This window comes from Pezoporus flaviventris, unplaced genomic scaffold, assembly GCF_033815535.1.
Source record: "Pezoporus flaviventris isolate CSIRO_AGI_PZ_B2104156 unplaced genomic scaffold, CSIRO_AGI_Pfla_v1 ptg000023l, whole genome shotgun sequence".
NCBI lineage: Eukaryota > Metazoa > Chordata > Aves > Psittaciformes > Psittacidae > Pezoporus > Pezoporus flaviventris.
Window position 1 is genome coordinate 2,818,097 of NW_026892571.1, and position 17,341 is coordinate 2,835,437.

Below are 17,341 nucleotides of genomic sequence, written 5' to 3' on the forward strand. Positions count from 1 at the left end.
GTTTTGAAAGTCTTCTTTATGAAGTATCATAAATGCATGCACCACTAACATAAAACATAGCAGCTTTAAGCTAGCACATACAGTAGCCACTAAGATTAATTTCTACTCCTTCCCAAAAGTATTTTCAAGTCTTTGTCAGCAAGTTCCCCAAATTCCTGCTAAAAGGACTATGTTTACCTCAGATGAACCCAAAACAATCATCTCAATTAGAAATGTAAAACTGGATCCCCATACAATGAAGTCAAATAACCCTGGCAGCTAGAATTCCACAATCGGAGTTGGAACTGAGAGCAAAATTGGATTTTACCTGGCTCTTAGTTACTATTCAAACATTATGTATTTTTCCCAAAGATGTCATAAAAAGAAACAGTTTAAATAGCAAAAAAATCTGTGGTTGGAAATGGTTCAGAATTGAAACACAACAACATACTAGAATGATAGAATGAATCACTCCAGTCAGTTAGAGCTGCAGCAGCAATGCAGAGGGGAGAAGAAATTTTAAAGCCAAGAACAGAGATAAAATGAGATGCAGGCAGAAGTAAACCATGGGTTTTAAAGGAACTGGGAATAACGTAGAGAAAATGTGTAAGGCCCATCAACCCCCTATTGCACAGCCTCTCCTGTTGATGTGTGCTTTCAATAGACAAAAGAGGAATGCCCTTGAAAATAAGAGATTTTGCCAGCTCAGTTATACTCCAGGAAGCCATTAAAGTCCTGAATATCATGACACTTGCACAGTCAACTTGTGCAGTCAGTGTGCACACACTCTTTTATTTCTGTAGCATTCTATTTTAAAGGTTGTGACCAGAGTTAATTCTATTCCTTGTTTTGTGATTTGAATTAGTGCCCGAGATTTCCCTTCCAGTTGGTCTAAATATAACATGCTTCTTTTCTGGCAAGTCCACAGTGACATGCAAATTGCTGTAAGCTTCAGCACACTACTATTGAGTGTTTGTCACCAGAATTAGCAGTACACATACTCTTCCCATAAAGGCTTTTTGTCAGCTTGCCAGTTTGGTGTTTAACTCTTCCTAAGTATTTCTATGTAGAGACTTCTAGGAACAAAGAAGGGCCATGCCTGTCCAATTCCCTTTACTTGGGATGGAAGCTGGGGGTTCACACAAACTGCACATGGACACAGCACAGCAGTTCTTACAGGGAAAGTCAGCTCCAGTGGCAGGCAGGAAACACGGCCCCTTCTCTGTAATCGATGAGAATTCCAAGGATATTTTAGTGACTCAAAGGCAAAAGCAACCAAAACTGGAATACCACAGATCCTGAGTAATAAGAAAAAATGAACTTTCTAGAGCAGGTGGAGAGGAATACAGGAAGAGTTGTTTCAGAAAGCCACCTTCTGAGGAGGAACTGTATTCTTCACCCATTCCTCTACAATTTGCAGCAGATGGCCTGTACAGGAATAGATGGACAAGGCTGTTGTCATCTGCTACTGTATTTTCACCTTAGCACCTCACATTTCCTTACGGAAGCTATCTGTAAATGAAGGAATAAACACTACACTTAACGCATTATGCTCAGCACACTGCATCTTGCAGATGCTACCAGAGATGCAACAAGCAGTACTGTGTGCCCTCATCAGGTGTGTTTGCAGGTGGATTCCAGCTTGGGCACAAACGAGTTGGTCTTGGAGCATTAGATAAAGTGCAACATTAAATTATCAGGTATTTTAAAAGTATGAAGTACTTATCTGACCCATAAATGCATGTTATAGATTGGCAGGCATTGGCTGAAAACCACAACGCAGTTACACAACCGAGACAGTAGAAACCAAACTATTTGTATTAATACCTTGTGCTTTCACTTCATCTGGGCTCATAAATGACATCTGAAAGACAGGCTTAAATATCCCTAGGAAACACTAGCTTTTGCCAGAAGGGGTGCTGGCAATTTCAAGGTGATGAAGGCTTAATTATTAACCAGTGTTATTCACAACATAATGGGAAACTGCTGCTAGAGGTGTCATCTTTCAAATCAAGTGAAAAACAGTTCTTACCTAGTAATGTGATTTTTTTAGTGAAAAGCTAATCTAACTTTTACAGCCACCTTTTATTTCAGAGAAAATTACCTCATTTACCTAGAATATGACCCCTGGAAAACTGTATTTCATGGTCTAGCCCTGCATACTCTGAAGTGCTGTCATATGCTATAAACCCACCTGTGCCTGTGCAAAGCAGTATCAGTGAGTTCATTTTCTTGTGTATCACCAGAACACACTATAAAAGAAATGTAAAACACACCTGAGTACAAGAGACACAGCTCTGAAAGGCTAAATTTTGATCGTTTGAACCATCACAGTCAACATTTATTATAACTCGATAAAATCCTCCTCTGGTATTTCATAATAAGATCTATTTAAAAGATAGATAAATACAATGCACAAAATGGATGAAATCCACTGGCCACGTCCAAACCTCTCAAGTGCTTTTGCTCCTCCTTTCGGTTACCCATTTCACTGTGCCTGCTGTATCACTCAGATGAACCGAAGCCTATCTCCCCCCTTGTGACACACAGCAATGCTGCCTGCCTCTTGAAGCTTTATTTCAGTCTTTGACAACATCAAAGGACAAGAACAATTTCCTTTCTCTACTCTCACATATTATTAGAGATTGGAACATATGAGGGCCCAATGGATCCAGACGCATTTTTCTTGTAACAATGTGATGCTAGACAGGACAAAGTCATCCTCCTTCCCACTCTCTTGAAATGACTTTGCAGCAATGAGAGCAAAAAGTAAACTTCTTGGAAAAACAAAATAGTAAAACATATAGGGGGAAACTATGCAGTTAAATCTGAAAGACTATCCTAGAGTAAAGAATAAGCACTCAAATTCCCATGCTAATACATCCTGAAGATCACTGAGGTACAAACCTTTTCATCACCTCCTCATCTAGTGACTGTACTGCTCACACCCAGCATGCCAAAACACAGAGGACTAAACTCTGCTTAATGCAGCCTTAATAGAGGCAGCTTCCTCTCAGGAGTGAAGAAGCCATTTGTCTTGAAAAGTGATTCCCCCTGCAGAGTGGGGAGACAGACAAATTAATTTGGACCTTAACTATCTCTCTTTCATTGAGGGAAAGAAAGAATTTGTTATTTGGGTCTCTAATGGTGCAGTTTGCTAGCAATTTTCCCATTTCAAACACTGTCTCAGCTGCTAATGTGTAATGTTTTGTCAAGCTTACCTACCCATAACATAGACAAATCACTCGCTTGCAGAGGAAGAGAAAGAGACTGAAGCATCAGTACTGATAATTCTTAGCTGTCAGGTGAATAGAGCCTACAAATGAGACAGCCATGCTCTATTACCAGTGCCGGCAAGCTCTCGGCTGAGACGTGCCAGAAATGTCCCTCTGCATTGGGCAGTCATGAACTTCCCTGCTAGGAGTGAGTGAATGAGCTGGATGGCTCCTTGGATCACGTCGTTCTGCTCCCAGGGCCAGGGCTCTCTAGGGCTCGCATCACTCAGGCAGCCAATAACCAAAAGCAATCTCTGACAGAGAAAAAGCACAAGATAAGCTCAGTGTGCAGCACACTCTGCTCTGGCAGGATGCATACAACCTGTGTGAAGGTTGCTAGGAAGGGCAAACCCCTCCTTCTCTCCTGCCCCATCGGCAGGGATTTGCAGCGAGCTGGCTAAGGACTGTCTGGGGGAAATCAGCACTTGCATCCCTCGCAGTGACAAAGCCCAGGGCTGGGGATAGCCGTTTATATTAGGAAGGAAGAAACGTCTAGAGCACATAACAATCAAGAAAGAGACTGTTCCTCCTTGCCAAGGAGTGAGAACAACTGGATCATAAAAGCTGCTTGGATCATTAGCTTACATTTATCTCATCTATGTATCTTATTCTACATTTTGGAGTCTGACAAAGACAAGTCACAGGTATATTTTCAGCATTTAAGAGGAAAACACCACGCTTAAAATCTGGTTGTCTTACTACCAATATGGGCTAGATTTGATCCCTGTTCTGACCCCTTTCCTGCAACTTTATTTGAAATACAAGCTTTATTCTTAACATCACAACAGGTTCAGGTAGCTGGACTGAAGTATTTACCCAAAGACAGCCCTGGGTAGGATGCATCCATGCCGGGAAGGAAGGCATCCTGCCCTGCATTTACAAAGCCCAAACCCACAGCCTATGCTGTAGTGAAAGATGCAGAAGCCGCAGTTATCACCCTTTACACCACAGCACTGCAGCACTGCATGGGGCGCTGCTCTGCAAAGTGCAAGGCAAAAATCTGCAGTCCTGTTGCTTCAGAATGTGTTTAGGGACCTACACTGCCAAAGAACAGCCTTTTTGTGGCTCTGTCTCTCATGCTTCAGTTGTCTGACAGGTAGACACCAAAGTACACTGTGGTGGCAGGATATTCAGCTTGTTTTAGCAGACAACTAAAGCCTTCAATCCACCTGAGCCAAAGACTCTACCAGCACTATAAACCCTCTAAACACATGGTTCTCCAAGACTTTTATACTGCTGCCTTTCATCGCAGCACCTGAATGACTTCCAAATGAAATTAATAATATGTATTATAAATCCCTCTCAGTGAGTCTGTCTTAGGAACTGGAGAGCTGAGAGCCAGTAAACTGTCTGCTTATATTAAGACAAGGTGACAGCTAGAGTTTCCCTTCATATCCTGATGTTTGGTGGTGATTTCCAGGGTCTAGCTGTCGAGCTGCTGGTATAGTTTTAAAAAAAACTGCTTCTTAAGTATTCACCTAAGGGCAGATCTCTGATAGACAAAATGCTATCAAGAATGAACTGACTTTTCAAAATAAATATATATATATCTAGAATGCTGCAGAGGTAATTCTGCTCACCCAAAGACATCTTTCACAATGAAACAAGATGTTTTGATCTATTCCCTGATAGCAGTGTACACCTAGGAGGAGTGCCAGTGATACTAGATTTCCTGACAGCAGTGTGTTGAGTTTAAGCTGACATAACTCTGTAGTTGAGCACTTGGTTATCTGCTGGTAAATGCTGAATGTACAATGGCAGTCACATTATGAATCCACCAGATTCACTGTGGTAGGTGAATTTGCCATCAAATGCTGTGCGGACAAACAGGAAGACACCAGAGAGAGAAACCTGTATGCTGGTACTTCGCAAAATGTCTGACAAACACCAATGTCTCTATCAACATAAGCAGCTAGAGTGCAATAATACACTGCCAGACATCAAGTTTTCCATCTACCACTGTGATACTCCACATTCCCAACTGGAACTTTTAGCCCTTCTCACCACCTTTCACTGTTCCTTCTCCTGCCAGTCTCATTCCTTGCTTCATCCCAGAGAGGGGATGCAGGCATGCACCGAGCACGCTGCTCCTGCCTGAGCTGCCTCTCGCTGCCATGCCACAACTGTTTGTGGGGGAAAACAGGGACTTTGAGAGATATTTGTATTAGATAAAAAAAGATCTCTGCCTTTCTGTTCATTCCATTCATTTGTATTAATAAAGCTAAATCTATGTTCCTGCTGGACTGAAGTGATCTCTCAGGAAAAAAAGAACGCACACTCAAAAACCTCAGTCCAAAAACCCCACCATTCCCAAACCTGGTAAGGTTACTAACTCCTGCACAGCTTGCCTGCGTCAAACTCAACTGCACATCATTGTTGCTTGTTTTAAAGAAATCTCACAGCAGAGAAGAAAAGAAGTAAAAAATGATAGCGCCAAAATGAAAACGTGCATGAAATCTAAATTTATCAAAACAAAACCATCTTATGCCTATAGATGACATTAGCGACACTTAATTTTACAAGTAAAGATACAAGAAATAAATCCTGCTTTGGCCCTACAGCAGAACCCCCCTGTGGTTACTGCTGGTTTCTAAAGCTGGGAAACAGCTTCCCATTTCCCTGAATCTGTCTCAGCACAGAAAGCACTTTTATTCTTAACATTTCCCATATATTTATATTTTCTCTACTGATTCTTAATGTAAACTATTTCTTTTATTATTTTTGTGTCTTGCCCTCATAGAATAGAAGATTTTTCTACATATTTTTGGCCCAACAATAGAAACCTTTTTTTTATATTGAAGGCCAGGAGTGAATGACACAGTTTGCCTAGTGAGATCCAGAAAGCAGTAGTCAAGTTTGACATGCGACACTGTCCAGAGCCAATTTACAACAGTGAATGAAAATCATATTATAGGATGCAACTACAGAAGCCAACCTGATTCCCCAGGCAGAGAACTTGCCACCAGAGGCAGTTATGGAGCATTTATTACTGTGCTGGCTTCAGCTACAGTATTTACTGGAAGCCTGAGAAAATGATTTTCTTTTAAGAGAAAGAACAACACTCAATGCACAACTATTATCCCTCTATCCCTAAAGTTTACAGCTTCTACATACCTATAGTCTTGAAAAAATAATAAGCCTTTGCCTTTAAGAAGCAGAGGATTTCACAGCCAGTTGTAAATATACATGAAATTGTTATGGTGCAGTTAATTTATAATTTATGTAAGAAAGAATTGATTCTATTACAATAAAGAGAGTTACCAGTGCTCAATTGCTTTATAACAGCCTTTTTGCCTTTATTTTAATCTGTGGAAAATTGATTTTGAATATACCAGTGATTTAAATGCCTGGGATTTGTTGATCAACTTCTTCAAATCACAAAAGCTTCATCAAGATTTGTCCCAGCTCTCCTACAACCCAGACTCCTACAGGTACAAAGAAGGTAATTTCTTCCCAAGAGAATCACTAAAGCACCAAAAGCAACAAACTCATCTGTCTACAGGTCCGTTCACAGCACTGCACAACACAGTGGTACCCTCATAACAGCAATTCTCTAAGTAGCAAATGCATCAGGAAAGCATTAATTAAAGGTGGAATGAGCAGAACATTACGCTGCAAAATTACTGCCTTGAAGGATAGTTGGTTTGTTTTCATTTTGACAAAACCATGAGAAAACCAACACTTAAGTGCATTAGATTCTCTCCTTAGTGGATAAACTCCATCATTTTTCCTAAGAGTAGAAATCATGCACCAAAATCCAGCACTCTTCACAAAACTATCAGTCACCAATTCAGCTATCAATAGTGAGAATGATAAACTAAACCAATATAGAACAAGTGACTCAAAATTGACCTTAAGCCACACCTAGACGCTGGTGGACGGGTTGCCATCCTATTTCACTCTGCTCAGAAGACAGACTGGAAACTGTAGTTATTATATCCACAGATATGGGTGCCTAAGCAGCACTTTTCTTTGAGGGACTGTCAGCCTCTTTGTCTGGAGTAACTAAATCAGCATTTAAATAAAAGGTCCCCATTTCTGATTTAGATACATCCTATTCATCATTACTCTTGCTTTATACAAGCACATTTCTCCTAATCTCACCAGACAGAGAGTATTGTAAAGGTTAAGTAACAGTGAAAAAACAAGCTTCATATGAAAAAACACAGGCTGAAAATCTAAGATCAGCTTTAAGATCTAAGGATCTTTAGATTTTGGAGTTTGATTTATAAGTCTGCAGATGACTGGGACTTGGCACTCCAAACTAATTAGTGCTGCACAGCACAACGTGTTCAAAGCACAGCTCCTATTGACTTCTGCTGCAGCTGCGAGTCCTCAGCACTTCTGAATGTCTCAGCTGAGTCAGCCAGAACCCGGGATTACATCACTAGTGACCACCCACGAAAGTTTGGGCAAGTCACTTGCCCAGAGTCAACTCATAAAACCACTGGCAGGAACATACATCCCAACCCTCTGAACAGCATTCCTGGGATGAGCTTCCCACAGCCCCCACTGGGGAATGTTCCTGTTTCTGCAACAAACAAACAGATCCCATACACACAGGCTTGTCTGCCACACAACCCTGATGCATCCCTAGACAACAAGAAATGAGTCCAGTCTTTTAACAGCAACATGAGACTATGCTGTAATTACAGTGCTTAGTACAACAAATATATACAAAAGCACTGAATGAAGACTGCAGCTACAAACATTCACTCTGGCATATTCTTTGTTCTTTTATATACTTCTTCTTTTTAATAATATATTTAATTTAGTGAATCTAAAACCAGAAGTTGAAATAACTAATTCCATCACAAGGAGACTCATGTGTAACAAAAATACAACTTGGCCTTTATCTCTAAGTGGATTAGCAATGGTTAAAACAGTAAATTGCATGTAGTCTAATACTTAATCTCTGCACATGGCCACTAGTGCACAGAGACACACAAATTACGGATGGATTTCACCAGTACGCTGTGACAAGGCAGGAAGGCTCTGGAAGACTCGTGTTTCCTGGTGGGAAGAGATGCTTCAGCTCCATCTTCACTTGTGCGCCTCTGTCCTGGTCCCACAGCCTGGCCAACCTCATTCATGCCACCCAGTGTCTCAGCCTCTCACCATATCCCCATAGCCCAATCTGTCGAGCTGGTGTCCCAGGCTCACTAGCAGCAACCTTAGGCCTCAGCGCTAAGTATTCCTCACTTTATCAGACATGTAACACTTACCAACCTGGCTTGATTTCCTTTGTTCCCAGCCTTTCTCATCATATGATTTGGTTTTTCCTCATTTGAGGTCAGCTGCCTTTTCTGAAGAGTTTCTGTAGCGGGCCAGACCAGTCTTTATTCTCTCAAGTGTCTGTCCAAGCCCACAATCCAGCCCTTAGCACTAGCAATTCATCAAATCCTTTTCTTCCACAACCTGAACGTCCTTCAGGAAAGCAGCACCCAGTGCCAGCGCTGGTGCCAGTGGTCACTGCCCCGCATCCCAGGAGCCTGCTCACCACAGCGTATGTTGTGGTTTAAGCCCAGCTGGTAACTCAGAATCATGCATCCGCTTGCTCGCTCCCCTCCCTTTCTTCCCCCTCCACTCTCGCAGGGATCCCAGAGGGATCAGCATTGCTCCCAGACTAAAGCTGAACACACAGCACTCCACCAGCTACTAAGAAGGAGAAAAATGACTGCTACAGCTGAACCCAGGACACCCCTGCACCACTCACTCCAGAGCAGACAGCAGCAGGAGGACCAGCACTTGGGGGGGCTGTTCCCCACTTCCACTCAGGAAGGTCTTACACAAAGTTCTACAAAACACAAAGGCAAAAGTCAAGTCCCTGCACTGCTGCTTTAAGGTGTGCAAAATGCTAAGACAAAAGCTGTCTGGAATTAATATCCTAAAACACAGCCTTGTTTGCAGCAATAAATAAAAAAGAATAAATAAGCAGATCAGTCTGAAATGGATGAACAGCATGAAAACCTCATTCTGAAGAAGGACCAGTGGAACAGTGAGTTGGGCAAGAGATTGGGAGTTACTGATCACTCACCAGTACTGGGATGCATCAAGTGGACCTGGCCCACAGGATGTTGAAGCAAATACTGTTTGAAACCCCACAGCCAGGGCTAGCAATGCCATCATCCCAGTGCTCCACATCTGCAAGTGCAGGAAAGCTGAGCTTTCCCCAGCATCAAACCAGCCAAACACTGAGAATGGGCAGACAGCGCCAGAGCTCAGATCCATCCAGCCCAGTGTCCTGAGCCAACAACAACCCAAACCACATGCTGAGTGAAATCTGCTGCTGTGGCAAGAGTGTTTCTCACACCACCCTTCCCAGCTCCCACCAGCTGCAGTGCAGTGACTCTCCCAGGCACAGTTGGAAGCTTTGGATTTCACAGGTCTTTACAGTCTTGATGGGCTGAGCTGTCAGTCAGCCTGACAGGCACTGCCTGCAAGGCTGCGATCAAGTCTGATCAGAATAACAGATTCTGTGGAGGCTCTGTCTCCTACTAGTTTGGAGGTGATCCCTCCCTGCATCCAAGGTCAAGTCCATTCTGAATTCACATTCTATTCCCTATTTGTCTTGCATGTGTTTTCTCTCACCCTTTCTAAATAAATGCAACCTTCTCCTTTTATTGCAGGTGCTGTTCCAATGCAGTGAAATGACATACTGTTCATTTACCACTAAACCATCAAGCCACGTTTGTTTGGGTATTTTGCAGTAAATGCCTCCAGGTGCTTAATGACTTTTTCTTCTCAAGTATTCATGCAAAACTTTGCTGTGCTTATTTTCATGTGTTTCTCTGTAACATACACTGTTCACTTCTCTTCTGAACAACACAAGAGAACCACTTTGTAAGCAGAGAATCTTTTATGACATTCAACACACAGTCTGTAATCCTCAGCTTCAATTTCTTGTAACTCATTTCACCTCTGTCAATTTGGCTGCTGATGTCGGCTCCACACTGAACAAGAGGCTTTAGAGAAAAATGAATTGCATTCTGAACACTCTAGCTACCTATTTTATGAAGTTATGGAAAACCAAGGCTGGGATACAGATTTCAAGCTTTTCTAAATTCCTTTATTTAATAAAGGGCATTCTTGCAATGAGGGCCTTCAGGATAATACACCTTGGGGAGAGGTGTAAAGAAGTAACACAACAGACTTCCAAGTCATACATGGCAGAGGTCAGCAGCAAGGGAAAATTAGTGTCATATGATGCTTATTTTACGGTTTGTGATAGGTTTCTATCAACAAAAACAAACCTAGGACTTGTTGGCAGCTTTGTCAGAGAAGGTTCTGCCTACCCATGTTAATGAAGAAAGAAAGGCTGAGTAAAAGATCTTTAATTAATACAAACCACAGTGAAATGTAGGTCACCTTTAATAACCACATTAGAGTAACAGCTGTGTGTTTGCTGTAGAACAGTTTGTCAGTCAAAGGGTTCCTGGCAAGTCCAATTTAGCTTATAAAGAAATCCCAAGTCAAGGGGAAACACAAAAGCAAGAAAGCTGTAACTGAATGCAACTAATAACCAGCGAAGGAACCTGGAAAAGCCCCAAGTGGAACTGAGGAAGGCAAAGGCATCATTTTAATACTATCATACAAATATTATGAATGTCCTACAATCTATGGGGGGGGAAATGTATTTTAGTGGAATGAGTGTTTAAAACATTAGCTAGAAACTGCTGAATGAAAAATACACCATCTCAAGTAGAATTCTACGTAGCAGCAACCCAGCCATGTAGTTTGTTAGTACCCCATTACCACAGGAGGTGAGAGTCTCTACTAAGAGTTACACCTCTCAAAGGTGACACGGATCAGATCATAGGACTGCAGAGTTCAGAAAGAAGCATTCAGCCAGTACCATTATAGCCACCTTTTATGAAAAGCGCCTGACTACATGCATGCCAACCGTGGGGGATAAATCCCAATGGGAAAAAACAACAGTAGTGCTGAGAGCAAGATATGTGGGCTGCAGCACGCAGACAGAATTTACTTGGCCCCATTACTATAACATTACAGCAAAAGAGTATTATTCTCCCTATTCTATCAAATCTAAAGACCATCATTATTCTGTGTGTAGGTGGAACCAGACCTCTGGATGGATTTTATATTGAATAAGCCCAAAGCAGCCTCAGACAAACTGACTTTCTGAGCAGTGTGACAGACTTCTGCATAAACCAGAATGGCTACCTTGGTCAAAAGAATCTATGTCACGACTTTTCCAGGAAAACTGTCGCTGCTCCTTCCATCGTTCAAGAAATGTTTTTCTATGTGGCTACATCCTTTACTCTATGAGACATTGTTTAATACATTGCCTTTGGATTTAAGGTTAATTGCTCTTTTTCATTAGTACTTCTACAAAGTGAAAATACCATTTTACCAGTAGGAAAACCCATGTCAATGATGTCACTTGCTAAGACTTATTCTGATAGAATCATAGCACCACAGAAATGGTTTGGGTTGGAAGGGAACTTTAAAGGCCATCTAGTCCACCCTCTTTCACCTCTGCCATTAACAGGGAGATCAACTAGATCAGGTTCTTCAGAGCCCTGTCCAACCTGTCCTTGAATGTTTCCTGGGATGAGAAATCTACCACATCTCTAGGCAACATGTTCCAGCGCCTCACCACCCTCACTGTAAACAGACAGAATTACTTAAATTTCTTTACGTATTTCTTATATATCTATTCCTTAAAAAGGAAATACTAGTGGGATTGACTCCATCAGAAAGTAGCAATAAATGTTTTCATGAGGGTTATGCTCTGAACTACGTGCTAGTGAACTGCAAAGGATATTTGCAGGATCAGAACAATGTAAGAGGCTTATCTACAGACAAAGAATCAAATAAGTACTGACTGAAGTGCAAAACGTCTGACGGATCTGAACCATTAAACCATGTGCTCAGAACTTTACATGGTGTTGTAGGGATCTAGCAGGTTTATAACCTTCAGGTTATGAAAGTTTCTTAAAATATTACATGCATCTTGACTTCCTACATTATCATCCGATCTAAAGGCTCTCCAAGTCTTCCTTCACTTCCTGCTTTCCTACGGAGACCTTCTAAGTTGCTTTTACTATAAGTTGCAGGGGTTAGGTTTGGGAGCTGGAGCAACCAAAATGGAGTCAGGACTTTCATACTCAATGCTATTACAAGCACACTGAAGGTGAATGTTTTCACTTGCTTTCTTACACTGAGGTGTGCCGCTGTATGGAGAGGGCTGGAGCACCCCAGCCTCAGTCTTCCCAATTCTCCTAGCCCAACCCTCATCTGTGAGCAGGTCTGGACCAATTTCATCCTCTGACTCTCATTGTTGCACCATTCATTCCAGCCACTTCTGAAAATTTGGAGGCCATCTGACAGAACTGGAAACAGGACTAAACACTGAATATTCTCAGTGTGCCAAACACATATATATTTTCAGCAGAATTCTAACTGACTTTCATGCACAGAAAACCAAGTATGTCATGCATATTCTGTGTGCCGCAATACACTGGAAGCGAACACAATCGACACATTCTGGACTTCCTCATGAGGAAGGATAACAGGCATTCAGAACAGCTTGCATAAGAGTTTATAGTTCCTGTAAACATCTTTACATGCTCTAGATACATTTTCAATAATGTTAATTTTAAGATGTTTTTATTTTTTGCATTTACTGAGCTAGTTTTTTCATTTCTAACATATCTGTTCTGTGGAGATGCACAACTGAGCATAAGCTGCCTCTAAACTGTTGTGCTGAGGTAGCAATCCGAACAAATTTGAGGTGATTCTTACATTGTAAAAGCAACTGATAAAGTGACTTAGAGGAGTGGTTGTGTAGAGTGGATCCCCTGTAAACAATGAAGCTCATCATCTTTCTTGGCCACAAATGTCACATTTCTGGCATATCATAGTGAGCCAGACTACATACAAGCATTTCAACTTTATGCTACTGAGTTTTGCTCTGCAGCAGTATTTCTACAACAAGGAGAAGCTGAATAATCCAGTGACTATACCAATATTTGAATTCATCCTCTGTAGACTGTAAATGCTGGTTGAATGCCAGTAACCTCTGTATGACAAGCACCTAACAGGAAAAGGATTGATTAGCATTCCCTACGGACTAACCAAAAGCAACTCGGTTTATTGTAACAGTAATTCAGGACCACAGTAGTACGCAGTCACGGACACAAAGATAGATGATTACAATTCCTAAAGGCAGTGAAGACAAACAAGTCTGTAAATCCACCATCTGATTTCACAACACAGAAAAGTCACAAAAATGTGAAAGAAGTGGGAATAACAAAATGTGAAGACAAGAAATAGGAGGTGATATCAGCAGGGACAATGTGTTCTCATGTCATACTTCATTACAAATGCATTTTGCCAAGCTAACAAAAAACCCTACGAACTCTCAGGGACTTCACCAACTAAAGATAAAACAATTTGATTTCAGAAAAGGGACTGTGCATTTCCTTTTCCTGACTATAGAACTGTAATGCTATATCTGTGAGATGGAAACACATTCCAGACATAATACACCAAGAATTTCATCTTGCTTAGGGCAACTCCAAACAAACTCAAACAATCCAAACAATCAAAAAAACAAAAGAAATGAACTACAATGTACCTAACTAATATCTGCTCAGAACATGTTCCTTTCTTCCACACAGGAGGCTATGACAGGGACTGAAAATGGAGAGACATGGAAAAGAATGGTGCATTGCATTGGCACTTACATTTCCCAAATGTCTTCTGGGAGGTTAGCTGGAATTTCTGTTAAGCCCTTTCCTCGACAATCCACCACATTGTTGCTGCAGGTGCAGGCAGATGGGCAAGTGATGGAACTGGCACTGCACGATGGAGGTTCAGACTGGGAACCTGAGACAATGAAAACATCAAAGGTTGGGTTTGAAAAACGATTGCCTGAAATTTTAACGCCAGAATACATCAGCCTCTGTGTTTCCACATCCTTTTACTATATTAACTGATAATTTACTGGGATTCAGAGAACATCATGTGCTACACATCAACTGCAGAGAAAACGCGTCAAAGATTACTGCGTTATTATTATTCCTCGGTCTCCACTCTACACATCTCTTCCCCTCATGAACAGTTCTTTGGTCGTCTCCATGATCAACCATATCAACTTCTTCAATAACCCTTAAGATCAAGCAGTATTTCCAAAAATTATCTTCGCGTAGAAATTTCCATTACACAAACATTCCTGGAGGATTTTTCCACACTGAGAGAAGACTGTCATCAACAATGACTTATGGTTTGAAATGAGGTAACCTGTTACGGCAAAAGAACTGCAAATATAAAGCTAGCTTTTTCAAGATCAGACAATACAGTTAATGGAAACACAAAAAGAATTTAGAAAAATGTGAATTCAAACCTTCAGATCCTTGCTTAATCTAATAATGCCACTGAAAGAAAGGAAGCTACTTACAGAGCAGAGGTTTAGCATGAGGAGTTGTTCTATTACATACTAATCAATCCATTGGATTCAGGTTTAATTAAGTTTCATGAAACTGCAGCAACTATGTCAATTTTACTCAATAATTATGATTCTTACATTTAAGATTTTGCTATATACATACACATAGATAAAACAGTTCTGCTACGCTGAGGTTATCAAGATGCAGCAATTATTGACTTATTTATGGTGAGTCATATACCCAAAGAACACATAACGAAGGAATCCTCAAGTATCTTTTTGACCAGACACTGACTGAAGGCTCATGTTGGTAAGAAGTGAGAAATTCACAACAGAAACCTGGTATTTCTTTTCAGGCTACAGTAGATTGTAATCACTAAACTTATTTGGTCTTTTGGTTTGAAAAAACTCACTTCATAATTGTAAAATCACAAATCCATGTGAAAACACGGAAAACAGTACATAAAGCTGTATATTTGTCTTGGAAAAGACACGTGAATGATACTTTCGTGAATTATAACCAGAGGTGACAAAGCCCAAAACCAGTTATTTGTATCAGTTTGCAATCAACTATCATTATAGCAATTAACATCTTATACCAGTGCAACATTCTATAGTTTCTTTCTTGCTCTATGCGTCTGGTTTAGTCCTTAACTCTGCATAACAATGTCAACTCAGCAAACCTACATGTGTTCTTATTATCAAAGACCTGAAAACAGCTGTGAAAAGTCAACATCAACATGCTCAGTGGCACCTCTAAGTATCCTTATTCTGAAAGGCAGACACAGGTTGAAAAGATGTGAGCTGAAAAGCTCTACAGCTGGCTTTACACTTGCAGAGGGAGCCCTCCTGGAAAGGGGAAGACAATTAGTGCAAAATCATGCCTTCTGTTAGAAAGGCATCAAATTCTGATGTGAATTCACTTTGTTTGTCCAAATTTCCTTCAGTTCAAGCAAGCAGTCATCCCCTTTAAAGATCATTTTGTAGCTGGGGTGACAGAACTGCCTTATATTAAAGCATACATCTGAGTTTCAGGATCACATCCCTGCTTCAAGTGTGTACAAAATGTTTCCAAGTTAAAGTATTAGGTTTGATTTAAGTTTTTTAATTGGGTCATCACCTGACTTTCTGTCAGGACAGCAGGAAAAAAACACAGTTTTCATAGCCCTGTGTTTTAAATACAGCTTTCACCAATGCCCATCAGTGCTATGAGAGACTGTATTTTGACAGACCAGATCCCAGAACTCCCATTCAGACAACCAGAAACTAGGTTTTCAGAGGTAGTGACCATCTTGGAAAGGATCTCAGAGGACATTTGTGGCATGTGTAGGAGTCAAATTCATTCTTTATGAGAGCAGGCAGCTGCTTTGAGATGATACTAATGATCCTCTTTGCTAAAGTATCCCGTCTCATCTGTAGTCCACTTTCCAGCTTCTATGACAGTTGCAGATAAGGAGTTTACCAGCAACAGTCTTTTGTCTCAAAACAGAGCTGGCTTTAGTGCTAAAGGAGCTTCACCCTACAGAATCAACTGGGCAAAAATCTACTGTAAAAAAATAATTTAACAATGTTATTAAAATGTAAATCCTAATGCATATAGCCCAAAGGAATCAAGCTCATATTTATCAGGCAACCTGAACTTTGACTTGTTCCAGCTTCAAAATCTTAGAATCACAGACTCAGAAAATCAACCAGGTTGGAAAAGACCTTTAAGGTCACCGAGCCCAGGACTGCCAAGCCCACCACTAACCCATGTCACTGAGGGCAAACTGATCTGCCCCTCATGGCTGCCCCTTATGATCTCCAGTCACAGCCACACATCTGCCCCCCCATAGTGGCCCACACTAGGTACCCTGGGGCCACTAGGGGCCTGTACCCCTCGTGGCCACCCTTCACCTCCCCGCAAGATGCCCCCTTATGGCCACCCCTCATGGCTGCCCCTGCTCTCACCTCACGATCTCTCCTCATCTCTCATGGCTGCTGCTCTCCCTCTCCCACTGACCAACGTCCGTGACGTGCCCTGGCACTGGTGGGAACGGCACATGTCCTCCCTGCTCACCCGCTTTGACTGCCTTGTCCCAGCACAGTCCACAGACGCGCCCCATGCCTAATGCAGTATTTAGGTTGGATAGACTTGAGCTCACCAAAACCCGCAGCAGTTCAGTATGTACCTGTGTAACAGGCAGGACAAGCAGCTCTCCTGGTCCGTCTTCCAGCAACAGAAATGCAGGTCAGACATACCGTCATTGTGGATTAACAGATTTCCTTCAAAATCAGTGGAGCTCTGCCTTCCACGGAGTCTAAGATTTTAACTGTGACTGCCTCCAAAAGTAGTTCATATTGCTTCAGAACACACACATGCCTCTGTTATGTTTGCGTAAGAACAAGAGATTTGTTCTTGCAACCTGACGGCTTACATTTTACATTTTCTCTTTGTCTGCCCACCTTGTGGTACGATGCCCAACTCAAAATGAAGAATTTTGATTGAAGCAAACTTTTAGGGATAGGGAGAATTTATCTGACTGGGAGGAAACGCTTCAGAGCAATCCTTGCTCTCTGGGAGGCAAAAAAGAAAGTTGGCAGCAAGGTCAAATCTTGCACACAGCCTTTATCCTCACACGTCTGATGTGCTTTCTGAAGAGACTTTGTAGCGAGAGGAAAATGCATTTTTCAC

The 17,341-nt window shown here is 41.5% G+C and overlaps 1 protein-coding gene across 4 annotated transcripts in view; it reads right to left on the bottom strand.

Moving 5' to 3' along the window:
- SLIT3 (slit guidance ligand 3) overlaps positions 1 to 17,341 on the bottom strand; it is a 518,888-nt gene that overhangs the window by 175,666 nt on the left and 325,881 nt on the right. For all 4 annotated transcript variants that reach the window (XM_061456398.1, XM_061456397.1, XM_061456396.1 and 1 more), the window contains one exon: positions 13,967 to 14,108. In XM_061456398.1, the coding sequence (XP_061312382.1) occupies positions 13,967 to 14,108 (142 nt within the window). The remainder of the gene's footprint in view (positions 1 to 13,966; positions 14,109 to 17,341) is intronic.